At 38.9% G+C, this 19828-nt stretch overlaps 1 protein-coding gene across 1 annotated transcript; it reads right to left on the bottom strand.

The window, feature by feature from the left end:
- Positions 1-1183: 1183 nt before the first annotated feature.
- CXCL8 (C-X-C motif chemokine ligand 8) lies at positions 1184-6821 on the bottom strand. The gene is made up of 4 exons (XM_020988483.2): positions 6638-6821; positions 4475-4610; positions 2812-2895; positions 1184-2109 (listed from the first exon to the last, which is right to left on the bottom strand). The coding sequence occupies exons 1-4, from the start codon at positions 6804-6806 to the stop codon at positions 2088-2090; spliced, it is 411 nt and encodes a 136-aa protein (XP_020844142.2). The 5' UTR covers positions 6807-6821; the 3' UTR covers positions 1184-2087.
- Positions 6822-19828: the final 13007 nt, after the last annotated feature.

The following is a 19828-nucleotide window of genomic DNA, read 5'->3' as shown; positions in this document are numbered from 1 at the left end:
TCTGCCACTCTGTATCACTCAGATGCTTGTCCTGAGCCATGAAACTAGGCACTAGAGCTCAAGATAGATTGAGACCACTGAATGAGCTTCAACAATGTCTCAGAATGTCCAATTTCAGCAGCTTGGCTAGAAGAGCACTAGATTAAGAGTTAAGAGATCTGAATGCCAGTCTCTGCTCTGAATAATTTGGGCATATGTTCCCATATCTTTCAAATAAGGCTGTTCAACAAGATGGCCTCTGTCATCCCTTTCCAGCTCTAACAGTCTACCCCATCTTCAAATTCAACAAGGCCCTAAGCCAGTAGGGATCTCAGAGGCCATATAGCTCAACCCCCTTCCATTTTACAAATGAAGAAATACAAGTCGAGGGAGGCTTTGACTCATCAAGATTATATAGGTAATAAGTATCTGTGGGAGCGTTCCCTTCAGAGGCCATGCCCCTTCCATTTGCCCACACTACCTCCTTCATTCTACATAAGCTTCAGACAGCATGAACTTAGTTTTTCAAAAGGTGTCTGAAGCAGAGCCTCAATTTTGCTTTGTGTTTTTTTTCCAATGCAAAAGGAAAACATTAATCAAGAAAATTATTTCTTTCCAAAACTGATATTGGGTCATGAAATTTGATGCAATAATTTGTAAGTGTTTTTTTTGAGGGCATAGTCAATCCTTGGCTTCAAGCCCTCTTTCAGACCTTTCTCCCAAGGCAATTATCCCTTTGCTCTAGGAGATAACATTTTCCCACACTCTAAGTGTGAAAAAATGGAATTTGTCACCTAATTAACAATAATTATTCAAAGAAAATAAGCTAATATGGAAATATGTTTTGCATAGTTTCACATGTGTAATTGATATCATATTGCTTGCCTTCTCAGTGTGTGGGAGGGAGGCAGAAAGGAGGGAAACAATTTAGAACAAAAAAAAGTAAATAAAAAGAATTTTTTAATAAAATAAAATAGGGAATTACCAAATGATGCTCCCTCTCCCTGGGGACAGGCCTCCCAATAGTATCCAGTTCCCATCCTCTCTCCTCTCTTGTGAGCACCCCACCCAAACTGAGAACCCTTTCATGGAACTAGGCCCAAACCTGATTTGTGGTAGATGCCCCTGGTGCAAAAATTAAATAGCTGCTTAAACTAAGAGTTATCATGGAAATTATGAGGCAAAGAAGCAAGGAATTTGGCTCTTTTAAAATCCAAATGTTCATTTTTTATTGAAAGAAAACTTCCAGGAAATCTTAACCAAAAAAACTAGAATAAAGCAAATGTTTACAAAGTTGACAATGAGTTACATTTTTGATAAATATGCTCATGGTCCTAAGCAGACTTCTAAATGATCAAAAATGTCAGGAAAACTTCCCTCAGATATAATATAAAAAACTTTTCTCAAGTTAAATAAATAAACCATGGTGGTGACAGAGCACAACCATTTAAATAAACTGAGAACAAGTTATTAACACACCATAAATAATTTCCCCACCAAGAAGAATTCTGGGACTTAGGCCCAGGAAGACATTGCTGTTTTATTTCTTAAACCACTCTAGATTCCAGAATTAGGGCGAAAGTCCCTAATGCAGATTTCCACTGATGTCATCCCTCCATAGACATTTCTGGAAGACAGAATCCTCCTCCTAACAGTGAAAGTGGGAGGAATATCGAGTACTCCCCAGGTCTTAAATTAAATAAAATTCATTATCATTTTGTCTCCACTTCCTATCAGGGCAGTTTTTATCATCCAGTTCTAGCTCCACACATCCTTTTAATAAATACATAAATAGTAAATATCTAAATTAAATTATAGCTGAAAATAATATCATTATATTGTCTGACCCTGAAAAAAAAAAGCAGAAAGAGCTTTGGCATTTTTGTCCTCATAGTGAGCATCTCAGTGAGGTAGGAATGAGCAGGTGTTCTTGGGCAGTTACAGAAATGAAGAAGTTGAGGCACAGTGAATCAGTGGCAAAGTCAACACCTCACTTCCTTAATTCTCTGGGCCATGTTGCGTATTTTAAAGAGAAGCAGGTTTCCCTGATGTTTCATTGGCATCTTCATGGAGAGATAAATTCAAGACAAAGGAGAAGGGCTTCCATTTTAATTTGAGTTATTCTCAGCTCTGAAATGGAAAATATTTTAAGAGATTAAACAATGCTACACCATATAAGCTCCATAAGAGAGAACTTTTGAATACACATCTTGTCGGGAACATAATATCTTCTAAGCTTGACTTTGCTCTCTCTTTCAAGTCATTTTTTTAAAAGACATCTCTGTTGTATATTTAAAAGGAATAGGCAGTTGTGCATGGGAGATTTGCTTTTGTAATATACTATGTTATGGAAAAATAATATCAGTAGTAGTAGCAGTAGTAGTAGTAGTAGTAGTAGTAGCAGTAGTAGTAGTAGTAGTAGTAGTATACTATAATGAAATGAAGTTGGAGTCAGTTAAGACCTGGATTCAAGTCCAGCCTCTGACACTAGATAACTGCTAAATCTAAACAAGTAACCTAATCTTTTGGAGTCTCAGTTTCCTTATCCTTAAATGTCCATCTTAGCAGGCATTTCTATCCGACTGATTTGTTATGTGGATCAAATTCAATAATGTTCATAAAATGCTAATAAAATCTTAAAGCAAACTACATAAATGTCAATTACTGTTATGTTTACTTCTTTTATTGAAAGGGTAGATGCCAGAAAGGGGAAAACACAATAAACTACTCTAAGACAATGAGAAAGGAATGGGCCAATTCCATTCATCCATTCTCATTTTCCTGATTGTTTCTCTCCTGCTTTTGATTTCTCTGGAATAATGATATACTCACTTCTTCAAAAACACATGAAGAATTTTCTGCACCCACTTTGCTTGAGGGTCCAGGCAGAGCTCCCTGTTATCTTGAAGAGTGACACTAAAAAGAAAAAAAAAACATGATGAATAATGATCCACTCTGAAGGGTCTCTTTGCTACCAAAATCAATGCCCCCCAAGTCAGTGGGAAGCGTAGCCATTCAATCGGAACACTGAGATTCTCCCAGAAAACTCTCCTTAATATACAGGGAGCTATGTTCTTTAATTCATGACATCAACTTCCAGGGAATGCTTTCTCTTGCCATGGTAGAATGATTTAGCACCAGAAAATTCAAAAGGTCCAGGGGAGAACTACTACTCACATAACACAAATGATGACCTACATCATTGAAGTCAACTGATGGCTCATATTGAAATATCAAAATTTGGGGACTTTCCGCTCTTCTTTTAATTTATCTTTCACTGTTTAGAGCAGCAGTGTGCCTAGTTCCTCATTCCATTCTCTGTAATGTCTCAAAGAAATTATATTTAAAAGAAGAGAAAAGGCCTTCATAAGCTCCATAACTCAAAAATGTGGAAGTGTTTTTCAAAGTCATGATAAATGTCTGTAACTTTTTTGGAGAGTGTCAAACTGGGCCTCAACCTAGCAATTAGGGAGGTAGGATGATGTAGAGTGAAAGCACTGGGCTTGGAGTTAGGGAGACCTGAGTTCCAATTCTGATTCCTACGGTCTGTTGCTATGTGACTCTGAGAAAGTCACTTCCTCTTATTCTGTTTCAGTTCCCTTATCTGTCTAATGGAGATAATAATAGCACCTACTTCACAGTTTATTGTGATAGTCAAATGAGATAATATCTGTTATCTGAATGTTGGCTATTGTTGTTAATATTTAGTAGCTAATTGTTAATTGCTAATTATTGAAGAGCCTTAGGTGATGCAGTGGATAGAGAACTGGGCTTAGGTCAGGAAGACATCTTCCTGAGTTCGAATTTGGCCTCAGACACTTACTAGCTGTGTGGCCCTGTGTCACTTAACCCTGTTTGCTTCAGTTTCCTCATCTATAAAAGGAGCTGGAGAAGGAAATGGCAAAGTACTCCAGGATCTTTGCCAAGAAAACCCCAAACAGGGTCATAAAGAGTCAGACATGACTGGCAAGACTGAACAATAGCAACAATTATTAACGCTATTAATAATTAATAATTGGCAGCCTCATATAATCAGAGTTCATATAATTTTATGTAGGTTCTATTCTCCTTTTCTATCAAAATAAGTTCTAAATTAGAGTCATTTTAAAAGAAAACTATTGACATGCCTCCCTGATGACAAAACGGATTTATGACCATCACAATTTACTTCAAAGATCAATAATAGGGGAATTGTTTCCTCATTTAAAAGTTCACCACAGGAATTTATTAAATATCAAGTTTCTACAGCATTTGTTAAAAATGGTTATATTACCCAAAAAAAAATCCAATTCCCATGAAACTTTTTATGAATGCACCCTTGGCCAGTTTGGGTTGAGACAGATGATGGGGACATCTCAATAGTTAGGTGGGTTCTGTTGATTCCTTTGCAGTTTCCATAATCTCTCCTTTCCCTCCTTCTCCTCCACCTCCCCCCACTGACCCCAAGCCCAGTCTCCTAAATGAAACCGTTAGTTCTTTTCTGAAAGTTACATACATGATTTCTGTGTTCGGGCAGTGTGGTCCGCTGTCAATCATTCTCAGCTCCTTAATGAGTTTAGGATGGAAAGGTTTGGAATGTGTTTTGATGCACAGACACCGGAGTTCTGACACTGCCTGAGGCACCACAGCAGCTGGAAAGGAATAAGGGAATGAGAAGAGTTAGTACTAACCGAAGTTATCAGCTTCATCAATCCCAGTTGGAAGATTTTTTCTGACCATGAAATCAATTAGTGATTTTGAAAACTTGTCGCACATCTTATCATTAGCACACAAATTCCTCTAAATCTGAAACCTGATCTCTCATCAGCCTCAATTTGTTTCTCCGGGAGCAGTTTTCACTGGCTACTTCTAATGGGATTTTATTACAAGTACACCTTTGGAGTCTTTTAGCCAATGCTCCTCTGTTTATTTGTCCTCACACTTTTCTCTATTTGGCATGGAATTTTCCAGGGCCATTCTACAGAAAACAAATAAGTAGAAAGAATAGAGAGAAGTGGCAAGTAGAAATAAATTTATAAAATGAATTTTTGAAAGTTTTAGTATTCCTAGTAATATTACCAAGCAAAAGGTGTCCAGTAAACATGTCAAAGTGTCAAGAGTTGCTAAATGTTCAGGATTCCTAAGTCTTTCTGCAGATGTTAGGATGTCTGAGCAACCATGGATTAGGAACATTATCATGTACACAAAGAGTAAGGTGGGCATTTGTCAAACACATGTCCAATTTGACTGATGTCAGTAAGCAGTCTGCTCAAATGAGTCTCCAAATACAATGTAAGGAGAACTTAGTCATCTGTAGATGTCATTCATGCCATGCTCTGGAATGTAGAGGTATATGTGTGCTTCTGTTCCTGGCAGGCGTGCACATATTTGTTATTATATTGTTATAGTTAATATTACATAATAACATTAAGTATCATAAGTTATATATTATATATAATTTATATTATATAATTAGTTAGCATTTATATATTTCTTTAAAGTTTGCAAAATGCTTTATAAATATCACCTAGTTTTATACTTATAACAACCCTGGGAAGAAGGTGCTGTTATTATCTCTTCTTCACAAAGGAGGGAACTGAAGCAAACTGAAGTTAAGTACTTACCCAGGGTCATACTGCTACTAAGTGTCTGAGAATAGATTTGAACTTAGGTCTCCCTGACTCCAGACCCAGAGTGCTCTATCCACTGCACCACCTAGTGGCTCTTTCTACTGATTTATTTGCAAGATACCGTATTCACATTTAATTTTATACATATATGTGTAACATGCATGCATGCATGTATTTGTTTATATGTGTGTGTATATATACACAAATTTGCATGCATATATCGTGTGTGCAAATAACTATAGATATGTGTGTTAATACATATATGTATGTGCACATATTTGTGTATGTGTGTGAATACATTTACGTATATATGTGTATATGTACATGCATGCACACATTTAGGACCTGACTAGCAGTAACAAAAATTGGCATTGGCATAGCGCTATAAAGTGTGCATGCATTATCAAACTGGAGCATACAGCAACCCTGCCGGCTATGTATTAGTCTCCCCACATTAGAGATCAGGAAGCGGAAGTCCTGAGAGGATAAATAACTTCTCCATGATCTAACAGCTTATAAGTATTAGAGGTGGGAATTATTCAAATTGTTCTCTCTAATCTCATTTGCATTTGCTAAATTCTATCCTTGCTAGGTGGTTTGGTGGATAGAGTATCGAGCCTAGAATTGGGAAGACTCATCTTTGTGAGTTCAAATCCAGCCTCAGATCCTTAGTAGCTGTATGACCCTGGGCAAGTCACTTAACCTTGTTTGCCTCAGTTTCTTTGCCTATAAAATGAACTGGAGAAGGAAATGGCAAGTTACTCTGGTATGTTTGTCAAGAAAACCCTAAGTGGGGTCACAAAGAGTCAGACATGAGTGAAAATGACTGAACAACAAATCCTTGTTTTAGGATAAATGGGTATAAAAAAAGTCCTAAAAAAAAGAAAGCAGTTCCAAAAGGATTCTATTTTTTTTGTATCCCTTGAAAAAGATAGTTTTCTTTTTACAGTATTACAATTTGCCTTTCTGGAAATGCATATTTCTAAGCAGGAACTGTATTCAGAGAGCATATCTCCTTAGCCTGAATGCTGAAAAAGAGATCTACTCACCTTCATTCAATGCTGCAGAAAGCAGGAAGATGGCCAGGAGGGTGACCAGCAGCTTGGAAGTCATGTTGGCAGTTAATTTGTGGTTTGGTTTGCTCTGTTTTCCTATTGGCTGGCAGCTGGAGCTCCTGTTAGCTGGGCTCCTTCTGAGGATTTCTGTTGGTTGGAGCATGCTAGTGGCTCTTTTATACTGTTCCAGCACTTCTCCAACATGGGCATTATGTCAGAGGAAATTCCACAATCTGCAACCCTGCAGGCATATTGCATTAAACTGAGTCATCCTGCTCTGAGTAAAAACCCCGTTAGAGACTTTTCTCAAGATCATGCTTGTTTACATAATACATGACAGTGGCACACTATTAATGGATATATTTGCATATTAAGAAGAGGACCTTTCAACCTGATTAAATGTGTCCCTTTGGGTTTATTTCATTTTCTTTTTTATTTATTCTGCTTTATTACATTGCATAATAACTAGCTGTGCAAGGAATTTTATTATCATTATCATCATCATCATCATCATCATTATTATTATTACTCTGGGAAGCATTAATTTATTTGACCAAATTTTCTTTCTCCAATGAATTCTCTCATTCTCCCACATATCCAATTAGTTTTCACATCTTTTCATTTCTATCTCCATAGCAACTCTCCATTCTCTCCACTATAATATTCACCACTCTACTTTGAACCTTCATCACCTCTTGACTACAGTACTGAATTAGCCTTTTTCCCCCATTGCGCTTTTTCTTTACTACCTATAAGAAGCATTTGATTCAGTATAGCAAATTGTCACATTTTAAAATATTTTTTCAAGTGTTTATATGTAAATGCAGAGAGAGAGAGAGAGAGAACAGAGAGAGAGAGAGAGAGAGGAGAGAGAGAGAGAGAGAGAGAGAGACAGAGAGAGAGAGACAGAGACAGAGACAGAGACAGAAACAGAGAGAGGGAACAGAGAGAGACAGAGAGGCAAAGACAGAGAGACAGAGAGACAAGGAGAGAGAGAGAACAGAGAGAGAGAGAGAGAGAGAGAGAGAGAGAGAGAGAGAGAGAGAGAGAGAGAGAGAGAAGGAGGAAAGGAAAGAGAGAAAGAGCACATGCTGGACTGCCTGTAAGCTAAATTGTCTTTGTTCATATCTCTATTAGATTATAAACTCCATCTGGGTAGATAAGGCATACCTTTGTGCTGTATATATATTATTGTTTATGCATATTTATATTGATGGTTGCCAAGCTGATGTCAACTGAATTGGAAACACCGCATTGTATTTGGTTTCAGGAGAACTGAATCCAGGTCTCAGCTATCTTAGCAGCATGGTGTTGGGCAACTAATTTACCCCTTTGTCTCTTAGATCCTCATTGGTAAACCTACTGGATGGAATTAAATGAGTTCTAAGGCTTTTTTTAGCTCTAGCATTATAAAATTCTATAGATCTGTCTTTGGAGTTAGGAATTAATGAAAACATTTAAGATTATGACCAATGTACTGACTAGTTAAAAGGCTAAGAATTAAAGATTTTTAACTTGTGACTGGTCAAAAAAAAGTTAATTGCAGCACCTACTTGAGGGGTATATTAGTGAAAAGCATACTAAATTCAGGAGTTAGAATGTAGTGGAGAGAATGCTTGACCTGGATCCATGAGAAATCTAGCCTCAAATATTTAGTAACTGTGTGACCCTGGGCAAGTCACTTAACCCTGTTTGCCTTCATTTCCTCATATGTAGAATGAGCTGGGAAGGGAAATCAGGGTTTGAATCCTTCCTCTGACACTGGCTCTGTGACCCTGGGAAGGTCCCCTAACCTCTCTGGCCTTCAGATTCTTTTTCATCTATAAAACAGAGGTAGTAAGAGCATAATATCATGGGTCTTCATGAGGATTAAAAGAGATAATGTATGTAAAGTGTTTTGCAAACCTGAAAGCACTATCAATCAGTCAACAATAAACCAACAAGCATTTATGAAGTGCCTACTATGTGCCAGGTGCTAGGGATAAAAATGTAATAAATGACAGTCTCCAAACACAAGAGGCTTGCATTCTAATGAGGGGAACAAAAAGGGTGTGTGGATAGATAGATAGATAGATAGATAGATAGATAGATAGATAGATAGATAGATAGACAGACAGACATATATATAATATACATACATACATACATATATTTCTATACACTTATGCATATAGACAAACTAAAATGTGAATTATTATTATTCTTCCCTCTATAACTTGCCACCTTTGAGATGTTGCCAGCATTTCCTTACATGTAAAATGGAAAAAGCCAGGTTGAAGTGAAGACTGAGTTAGTCAGTCAATAAACATACTGTGCCCCAGCTATATGCCAAGCACTGGGGCTACAAAGGAAGGCAAAAGGCAGTGTCTGTTCTCTAGGAGCTCTTGGTCTAATGAGGAAGACAATACACAAACTGAGGACAAACAAAGCTATATCCAGGATAAACTGAAGATAATCAACTAAGGGAAGGCAACAGCCTTAAGGGGAGATCAAGAAAGGCTTTTTGGAGAAGGTGGGATTTGGGCTGGGACTGGAAAGAAGCCAAGGAGGGGGAGAGTGTTCCAGGCACTGGGGACAGCCAGTGTCCAACAACAGATGAGTGTCTTGGGTGAGGCAAGAGTCACTGGGTCCTAGATTACCTGAGATTGAATAAGGTATAAGACTGGAAAAGGAGGAAGGAGCCAGTTTTTGAAGGGCTTCAAATGCCAAAGAAAGGATTTTATATTTGATCCTGAGGATAATAGAGAGCCCCTAGAAATTATTGAGTAGGAGGAAGATATGGGGTAAAGGGGATGGTTTAACATCAAATACAAGAAAGTATATGAAAGCATTTTGAAAATTGTTAAAAAAAACATAATAAAAGTATAAAGTACGATTCAGTTTTCTAACCCTGTTCGAAATCTCTTAAGAGGAATACTCCCTCCAAAAGCATGAATGAACTCTGCACAAAGCCCTTAGCAAAAGGTGGTCACTTGGTTCCTTAAGGGCCATGGACAACGTTAGCTTACTTTGCTCTAGGATGCTTTGACAATATTACTGTAAAAGTCTTTGGTTGGGGCACATTTCCAGACAATGCTTTTACTTACTAATACCCATCAACCAGGACAGTTGATCTCTTCAATGATTTCCTATTCATTCATATGACGAGGTTCCAAACAACAGGTTGGATTGTTTCTAGCATTTCCCTTGCCTTGTGTGCAATTTCTGCTGGGACCGGAGGCTAAGTTTTGAAACACATGGGTGAGCCACATTACAACATGAGCTTTCATTTCACGGGAATTGTTCTCCATCTGCTCAATGACAGTTTATCCATGTTTACCTTGTTTCAGCCCAACTTGTTCCTTGGTTGTGAATTCAGTTTGCCTTTTTGAGTTGAAATCTCAAATGTCTGGCAAGATTTAAATTAGGGACAGAGATTCAATTCACAAAGGGAAATAAAGGGAATAATTCTGTTCTGGTCAAGTACCATGAACATGAATGCACCTATCAGGTAAGGTATTAGCTATGCAAGTTCAGTCTGGCACAGAATAAATACCCAAAAAATGCTGATTGCCTAACTGACTGATACTTCTGAAAAGCAATACCTTGGGGCTTTTGAGAGATAGCCAGTAAAGGCAAATTTACTGAGGGAACTGCATGCTAATTTCTTTCAATATCACTTTAGTTCACTTGATATTATCAAGAGGTGAGGAGGCTAAGATGCAAATCCATACCTGGTTCATTTGGATCACCAGTCAATTTAGTGTTTTGATCTAGTTTTATGGTGAATTTGATTACTGGAGACAGTGAATTTAGCACTGATACACTCAGGCTATGGATAACCATGGTCAAAATACTCAATCTCAGCATCTGATTCCATTATTCCTATAGAACTGGCCACAAGGGAAGCTAGGTGGCACAGCAGATAGAGCACCAGCCCTGCAGTCAGGAGGACCTGAATTCAAATCCAGCGTCAGATACTTGACACTAGTTATGTGACCCTGGGCAAGTCACTTAACCCCATTGCCTAGTCCCCCCCCAAAAAAAATAGAACTGGCCACAATAACTGTCTGTGAGCAGAGGCCTCAAACAAGACAGAGAAAGTAACATTTTCAGGAAACAAAGTTGTCATTGAAAGAAAAAAAAAGAAACTTTTGGTTGCCTGAATTCAACCCTTCTTCATATATATATAGGCATTGTATTCTCAGAGTCCCTTACTCATCACCATCTTCCACTGGGTTTGTTAGAGTCATTGGATTTCTGGTATTAAACGCCTTCAGGAAAGGGTTGCTTTCAGGTACTTGAAGGGCTGTCATTGGAAAAGGGATCAGAGACTTGTTCTGTTTGGCTCCAGAGAACAGAACCAGGAGAAACAGATGGATATTACAAAAAGATCAATTCAGTCTTGATGTTGGGAAGGGGAAAAAATCTGCCTAACAATTAGAGCTCTCCTAAAGTAGAACAGGCTGCCTCAGGAGGTAGCAGGACCTCCTTCCTAGGAGGTCCTCGAACAGAGCCTCGGTGGATAGCTCCCAGGAATATTGTAGGTTCTTTTTAGGGCATAGGTTGAACTATATGACCATTCAGGTCCCTTCCAATTCTCAAATTCAGTAATTCATGATTCTCTCCACTTCTAGACAGGTGTACAAGCCAGAAAGGTTTCAGATTAATCAATTTCTCCTCCCTCCCTACCACAACCTCACCAAAAAAAAAAAAAAAGCTTTTGGCCACTACATAAACAAAGATACAGGCAGGAATGTCAACAGGAAACGGTTATATGTTTTTCCTTTCCTCCTTTTATTTTAGGTTGAATGGGAAAGTACCAAAGCTGGTAACTACCTTTTATAGCAAAAGAAAATATTTGCTTCATAGGAACTTAGCTCATTGCTTCTGTGGTTTCTTTGGTGTAGATATTCTTGCCAATGATGAGGATTGGAACCACTCTGTGCATTCTAGTAGATAGTTTTGGGGCATTTTTATGGAACTGAAAATAAATGAAAATAAATCATCCTCCAGAATCATGTACCTAGGAAGGCTGATCTCTTCTTTGTCCTTACCATGACCTCCTTCCTACCTGTCTACCTCCAGGACTTTCCCAGGCCCTTGTCTCTGCTTTGACTTTACTTTCTCTTCTTCTTCTTCTTCTTCTTCTTCTTCTTCTTCTTCTTCTTCTTCTTCTTCTTCTTCTTCTTCTTCTTCTTCTTCTCATTATTTGCTATGCTCTTGTTTCATTTCTTTTTTTTAAATTTTTTTTGCATTTAATGGTATTTTATTTTTTCCAGTTACATGTAAAGATAGTTTTCAACATTCATTTTCATAAGATTTTGAGTTCCAAATTTTCCTCCCACTCTCCCTTCCCACCCCACTCCCCAAGACAGCAAGCAATCTGATATAGGTTATACATGTACAATCATGTTAAACATATTTGCACTTTAGTCATGTTGTGAAAGAAAAATAAGAACAAAAGGGAAAAACCACAAGAAAGAAAACAAAAACAAAAAAGGGGAAATAGTATGCTTCGATCTGCATTCAGACTCCATAATTCTTTCTCCGAATGTGGACAGCATTTTCCATCATGAGACATTTGGAATTGTCTTAGATCATTGTATTGCTAAGAAGAGCTAAGTCTATCAAAGTTGGTCATCATACAATGTTGCTGTTACTGTGTACAATGTTCTCCTGGTTCTGCTCACTTCACTCAGCATCAGATTATGTAAGCCTTTCCAGGTTTTTCTGAAATCCACCTGCTCATCATTTTGTATAGCACAATAGTATTCCATTACATGCATATACCACAACTTGTTCAGCCATTCCCCAATTGATGAGTGTCCCCTCAGTTTCCAATTCTTGGCCACCATGAAAAGGGCTGACGTACATATTTTTGTACATGTGGGTCTTTTCTCTTTTTTATGATCTCTTTGGAGCACAAAGACAGTAGCAATATTGCTGGCTCAAAGGATATGGACAGTTTTATAGCCCTTTGGGCATAGTTCCAAAATGCTCTCCAGAATGGTTGGATTAGTTCACAACTCTACCAATAATGCTTTAGTGTTCCAAAATTTCCCACATCTTCTCCAACATTCATCATTTTCTTTTTCTGTCATATTATCTAATCTAATAGGTATGAGGTGGTACCTCAGAGTTGTTTGATTTGCATTTCTCTAATCAATAGTGATTTAGAGTCTTTTTACATATGACTATAGATAGCTTTAATTTCTTCATCTAACAACTGCTTCTTCATATCCTTTGACCATTTACCAATTGGAGAATGACTTACATTCTTATAAATTTGATTCAGTTCTCTATATATTTGAGAAATGAGGCCTTTATCAGAAATAATGGTTGTAAAAATTGTTTTCCAGTTTTCTGCTTTCCTTTCTAATCTTAGTTGCATTGGTTTTGTTTGTGCAAGGACTTTTAAATTTAATGTAATGAAAATGATCCATTTTGCATTTCATAATGTTCTCCATCTCTTCTTCGGTCATAAATTCTTCCCTTCTTGATAGATCTGACAGGTAAACTATTCCTTGCTCTCCTAATTTGCTTATGGTATCACCCTTTCCTTATATTTTCTATTCTTCTAATCTCAATTCCATGGTTAGCCAGTACAGCTCTATACTGTTCTCTATTCTTGAACCTCTCTCCCTACCCTGTCCTATCCCACTCATGAATTGTCATACCCTCAGTACTGGATTACTCCCCCAATCTAATTTTTCTGTTCTTACTCTGCTGAACTGAGATGAAGGAAGCCACACAGTTATGCTATTTTCATCCCTGGCAGGCATATTATCTAATCTCCACTGAGTCCTCGCTGCAGCAAAGCAATCCTATCATCTCTCTCTAGTTGATCCTTTATGACTTTTCCCACAGCGATTGGCCCAAAACTTCTCATTTTCCTCAGATCTCCCATAGCATTCCCTCTCATTCCCTTTCATCTGGTGAACTTTCCTCAGACTTTATTGAGAAAATGGGTGACTCATTAGAATTTCCTCCTCTCCCATTCTCTATGTGTAAAAAATTTCTTCATATCACCCATCCTCCATTACACCTTCTTTTGCTCTAGTCTCTGATAAGAAAGTAGTCTTTCTTCTCACCAAAGCCAGCCCCTCTATATGTATCCTATTCCCTCCCATCTTCTCTTAAAAAATATATTTTTAATATAAATTTATTTATTTTTAGTTTTCAACATTTACTTCCACAAGATTTTGAGTTCCAAATTTCCACCCCATCTCGCCCCTCCCCCACCCAAGATGGCATGCATTCTGAATATCCCTTCCCCTAGTCTGCCCTCTCTTCTATCTCTCCCCCCCTCTTCTCTTATCCCCTTCCACTTCTATTTTCCTATAGGGCAGGAAAGACTTCTGTACTCCATTTCCTGTATTTCTTATTTCCCAGTTGCATGTGAAAACATTTTGAAGCATATTTTTAAAACTTGGGGTTCCAAATTTTCTTCCTTCCTCCCTCCCCACCCACCCACATTGAAAAGGCAAGCAGCTCAATATAGGTTATATATGTGCAGTTATGCAAAACACTTCCATAGTAGACATGTTGTGAAAAACTAACTCTATTTCCCTTAATCCTATCCTGCCCTCCCATTTATTCTATTCTTTCTTTTGACCCTGTCCCTCCTCAGAAGTATTTGCTTCTGATTACCCATTTTCCCAATCTGCCCTCCTCTCTATCATCCCCCTGCTCTGCTGTCCCGTTCTCCCCCTATTTTCCTGTAGGGTAAGACAGATTTCCATACCCAATTGAATGTGTATGTTATTCCCTCCTTAAGCCAAATCCTATGACAATAAGATTCACTCATTCCCTCTCACCTTCCCCCATTTCCCCTCCAGTGCAAAAGCCTTTTCTTTTCTGTTTTTTTTTGTGAGATAATTTACCCCATTCTACCTCTCCCTTTCTTCTTCTCCTAGTATAATCCTCTCTCATCCCTTAATTTTATTCTCCAGATATGACCCCTTAATCTTCAACTCACCCTGTGCCCTCTATCTATCTATCTATCTATCTATCTATCTATCTATCTATCTATCTACATATAATTTTTTACCTCCAACTACCCTAATACCGACAAAGGTCTCATGAGTTATAAATATCATTTTTCCGTGCAGGAATGTAAACAGTTCAACCTTAATAAGTCACTTATACCTCTTCATGTCCCACTTGAGTCTTGTATTTGAAAGTCAAATTTTCTATTCAGCTCTGGTCTTTTCATCAAGAATGCTTGAAAGTCCTCTATTTCACTGAATGACCATTTTTTCCCCTGAAGGATTATACTCAGTTTTGCTGGGTAGGTGATTCTTGGTTGTAATCCTATCTCCTTTGCCCTCCTGAATATTATATTCCATGCCCTGCGGTCCTTTAATGTAGAAGCTGCTAAATCTTGTGTTATCCTGATTGTGTTTCCACAATACTTGAATTGTTTCTTTCTGGCAGCTTGTAATATTTTCTCCTTGACCTGGGAACTCTGGAATTTGGCTACAATATTCCTAGGAGTTTTCCTTTGGGGATCTCTTTCAGGAGGAGATCTGTGGATTCTTTCAATTTCTATTTTGCCCTCTGGTTCTAAAATATCAGGGCAGTTTTCCTTGATAATTTCTTGAAAGATGATGTCTAGGCTCTTTTTTTGATCATGGCTTTCAGATAGTCCAATAATTTTTAAATTCTCTCTCCTGGATCTATTTTCCAGGTCAGTTGTTTTTCCAATGAGATATTTCACATTGTTCTATTTTTCATTCTTTTGGATTTGTTTTAACTGTCTTGATTTCTCATAAAGTCACTATCTTCCAATTGCTCTATTCTAATTTTTAAGGAAGTATTTTCTTCAGTATCTTTTGGACTTCCTTTTCCATTTGGCCAATTTTTGCTTTTTAGGGCATTCTTCTCCTCATTGGCTTTTTGGACCTCTTTTGCCATTTGGGTTAGGCTATTTTTTAAGGTGTTATTTTCTTCAGTATTTTTTTGGGTCTCCTTTAGCAAGCTGTTGACTTGTTTTTCATGATTTTCTTGCATCACTCTCATTTCTCTTCCCAGTTTTTCCTCTACTTCTCTTACTTGCTTCTCAAAATCCCTTTTGAGCTCTTCCAAGGCCTGGGACTGATTCATGTTTTTCTTGGAGGCTTTGGATGTAGGAGCTTTGACTTTGTTGTCCCTGGTTATATATTTTGATCTTCTTTGTCACCAAAGTAAAATAATATAGTTTGACTCTTTTTGCACTGCTTGCTCATGATCCTGGCCATTTACTTGAGTTTTAAACTCTTTGTTAAGGTAAGAGTCTGCTTCCAATGTGGAGAATGTACTGTCCCAAGCTTCAGGGGTTTGTATAGCTGTTTTCAGAGATACTTGTAGGGACCTGTAAATGTTCAGTTCTTGCAAGGTGGTATCATAAGGGGCAAGGTGTTTGCTCCTTTCCTGGCCTGTGCTGTGGTCTATTAGTGACCACAAGCATTTCTTTCTGTCCTGGAACTGTGAGGAGAATTTCCTCTCCCCAACCACTACAAGCTCCCCCGTGCCAGCGCTCCTCCTCACCCCAGGACTGCCGCCCAGAACTGTGACCCAGATCCAAGCACAGGCAAAGCAAAAAGATTCCTGACTCAGCACTGGCAAAGAGATCCCTGCAATCCCTCTCTGATCAGCCACTGGATTCCCCCTCAGTCTGTGGGCCGGAAGCTCAGGAGGCAGCTGCCCCCTCCAAGGGCTACGCTGTCAGGGAACTGGACCTGAGACCCCAAGCTCCTCTCTCAGCACCGCAGAAACAAACTTTTCCCACTGACCTTCTAAGTTGTCTTTGGCATTCCTGGGTTGAGAAGTCTGGAAGCCGCCACAGCTACCTTTGATTCCGTCCCCTGAGGCCTGCTCCAGGTTCACTGAGGCCACGTGTTTGCCCCCATGGCCTACACTGAACTACGCTCCTCTCCCAGCCCAGTGCAATAGACCTTTCCAATCAACCATCCAGGCTGTCTTGGGCTGGAAATTTGTCTCACTCTGTCTTTTTGTGGGTTCTGCTGCTCTAGAACTTATTTAGAGACATTTTTAAAAGTATCTGGAGGGGTTTGGGAGAGCTCAAGCAAGTCATTGCTTTTACTTTGCCATGTTGGCTCCCCCCCATCCCAATCCTTTCTAAAGCCCCACTGGCTCTTGGGTAGATAACCATCTTCCAGGTGAAAAATCAGTCTATTAATGAGGACTGTGGCAAGAATCTTGCCTGACATGACTAAGAGAGAGACACCCCCTGTGATTGTCATAGGACAACCTATTTCTCTTTCCTTTATAGATATGCACAATGGAGGCATTCTTGAACTAGGGGATAACCTTCTTTTGCCATATAACCCAGAAAATTTCAACCAGCTTTTGTATGAGTAGTAGACCCACTGCCTTGTTCATCTCAGTTGGAATCAAATAAGTACAAAACGTTTTGCCACAGGAGAGGGACCTAATGGCATTCAAAAGCTCTTCTACAGTTAAAAGTTCAGCTAGAGAGGGAATGACTTCAACCTGAGGCATACAATCAATGGCTTCAGCATTGGTGGATGACAATCTGTTGAGAATGTTATGGAAGTGTTCAGCCCATCTCTCTAAGATCATGTCCTTATCACTAATCAATGTGGCTCTATCAGCACCAAGTAGTTGAGATGCACCATAGGTCTTTGGTGCATATATAGCCTTAAGGGTATTATAGAAGCACTTTGGAGTGTTACTATCAGTGTAAAACTGAATTTGATCTGCCTTCTTACTTAGCCAAGAATCCTGAATCTCTCTAAGCTTTGCTTGTACTTTACTCTTGATAGAGTTCAATGCTGCCTTCTTAAAAAAAACGAAACTACCTTGCAGATAAACCCTCTGCAGTTCTCTTTTTTCATTTAATAATTTCTGAATTTCTCTGCTATTTTTAATCAAACCAATCTTGATGTTTGCCACTGTTCTGGCCCAGATGAGTAAATGCAGTGCTGTACACCAAATCTCTGAAAGCTGTCCACTCCTTTTCTGCTCCAATGTTGTTAACTGTGTGTTGGCTCAGTTTTCTCTCCAAGTTAGGCAACACATTTTTAATTCATGGAGAAAAGCTTTAGTCTGCTGATGTTGAATCTCCTGACAGTCATCTTGCATCGGGGCCACCATTTTTGTTGAATATGAATGTTTAGCTTCGAGACGATAAGTCTATGATCGGTCCAGCGCTCTGCGCTATATATTGACTTTGTCACCCACATACTATCTCTTCTCCTTATAATGATAGTCTATCAAATTCCATTGTTGGCTGCAAGGGTGCATCCATGAAGCTTTATTGTGTTTAGGTAAATGGGAAACAGTGTTGCTGATGAGAAGTTCATGAGATGCACACCTCTTCCCTAGTAAAGTGACCATTGCTGCTGCTGTTTCTGACTCCAGTCCTCCCAAGGACTCCCTGCTGTGTATGATAGTCTCTGCCTACTCTTGCATTAAAGTCACCCAGACTGAGAAGTTTGTCTTCTTTCGGCCCATTAATGATGAGGATCTCCGGGTCTTTACAAGTTTTCGTTGATCTCATCAGAGTTCATCATGGTGGGAGTATAGGCACTGATGATGGTGTGTGGCACTTTCCTACAAGTGGCAATTGTATTGTCACAAGTCTGCAGTTCACTCCTTTTGGCAGGCATGCAAGCTTGTTGACTAGATTAGTTTTGGTTGCAAAACCTACACTGACCTCATGGTGTTCCTTATTACTGCAGCCACTCTACAAAAATGTGCCTCCAGCTCCAACTTCAGTAAGTTGGCTTTTATTTGCCACCCTTGTTTCTCAGAGCTGCTATTTGGATGCAATACCTGCTGAGTTCTTTTGCAACAAGAATTGCTCATCTTTCAGGTCTGCTGGATTTCTTATTGCCCATAAACATGCACACGTTCCATGTACTAATGGTGAGTGGAATCACCTTTATAAATTTTTTTGTACGTTTTTGTGTATTTCAACCATAGGGTAAGATCCCTGCCTGCCATGATAAGCAGGCCAGGGTCAAGTTAGGTGAAGCACCTTTTCTATCCCCTTCCTCATGCCAGGAGGTGAGCAGTGCAGTCTTTTAAAAAGTTGTTCAGACACATGGGGGTTGAGAAATCCCATTGCTGCTTCCAGTGAGAAGACAATTTCATGACTTGGGCCACCCATATACGCGATTGTGATCACAACTTCTAGTGTATCCGTACTTGTAGCTTTGTCACCTGCCTGCCACCAAAGGATTTCAAAATAGGTAAAAATGGTAAAATGGTATGGGTGATGTTTTTTGCCTCATGCACAAATTAAAGCAAGGCAGAGTTGTCTGAAGTTCTCAGCCTAATTCTTTCTTCCAGAGTCATCACAATCCAGTGGAAAGACAAAAGTCAAGACAACTGGCAATGACTTGGGATGCTATAGATGACATCTTCAATGCCTGACCAAGCTCCAAGCACGCAACAGTGCCTGCTTCCATCTTCATGGTCCACTGGAAGATACTGTTCACATCAGCCTGTTTTGCCAGGGGAAGTCTTCACATGCTTAGGGTAAACACTCCCTAACTTACTGACAGGTATAAGGCCCATCAGTTCCCTCAATCTGGCTTAGCCTGACTGCTGAAATAGTTTTACTGGGCTGTGGCTGCTATACATGTTACAGCTTCTTGGAGCCACAGATGAGAATGTTGGATGGCAAATGGACACCAAAGGTGGAAAGCAGCACAAAAAGGGTTTGGCAAGCCTTCATACCATAGGTGCTATTCTTCCCCAAACACCCTACATACCACAAACACAAGAGCACAAAAGAGGAGACCCTGCAATTAGAAGGAAAATGCGTAAACTTGAAACCAAAAGAACCAATAGAAATGATAAATAAAGCCAAAAGCTAGCTATTTGAAAAGTCTAGTAAAACTTATAAACTTTTAGCCAGCATGAATAAAAAGAAGAATGCAGAAAATAATTTCAATAAAATAAAAATTAAAAGAAGATAACATCACAACAAAATGAGAAGAATGGGGGGGGATTATATCAGCCCCTGCTAACTGTACATGTTAATATGTTAACACAAGTACATACAAACAAAACTGAGAACACAAAAGAAATGCAGAGATACTTTCAAATATATGAAATACCCAAACTAATGGAAGACCAAACAGAGATCTTAAATAATCCAATCTCAGAAAGGAAAGTAGAACTAACTGTAAAGGAGCAACTAAAGAAAAAAATCCCTTGCCTTGATTGATT

This window comes from Phascolarctos cinereus, unplaced genomic scaffold (genome assembly GCF_003287225.1).
Source record: "Phascolarctos cinereus isolate Bilbo 61053 unplaced genomic scaffold, phaCin_HiC Scaffold_9;HRSCAF=440, whole genome shotgun sequence".
NCBI lineage: Eukaryota > Metazoa > Chordata > Mammalia > Diprotodontia > Phascolarctidae > Phascolarctos > Phascolarctos cinereus.
This window is presented reverse-complemented; position numbering and strand designations above follow the sequence as displayed.

Bases quoted from the DNA above. Each gene is read 5' to 3' on its own strand.
- CXCL8 (XM_020988483.2), bottom strand. From the start codon at position 6,806: ATGCTCCAACCAACAGAAATCCTCAGAAGGAGCCCAGCTAACAGGAGC. The intron at 4,611-6,637 runs GTGAGTAGATCT...ATTCCTTTCCAG, and splicing joins TTCTGCAGCATTGAATGAAG to CTGCTGTGGTGCCTCAGGCA. The intron at 2,110-2,811 runs GTGAGTATATCA...TTTCCATTTCAG, and splicing joins CTTCATGTGTTTTTGAAGAA to AGCTGAGAATAACTCAAATT.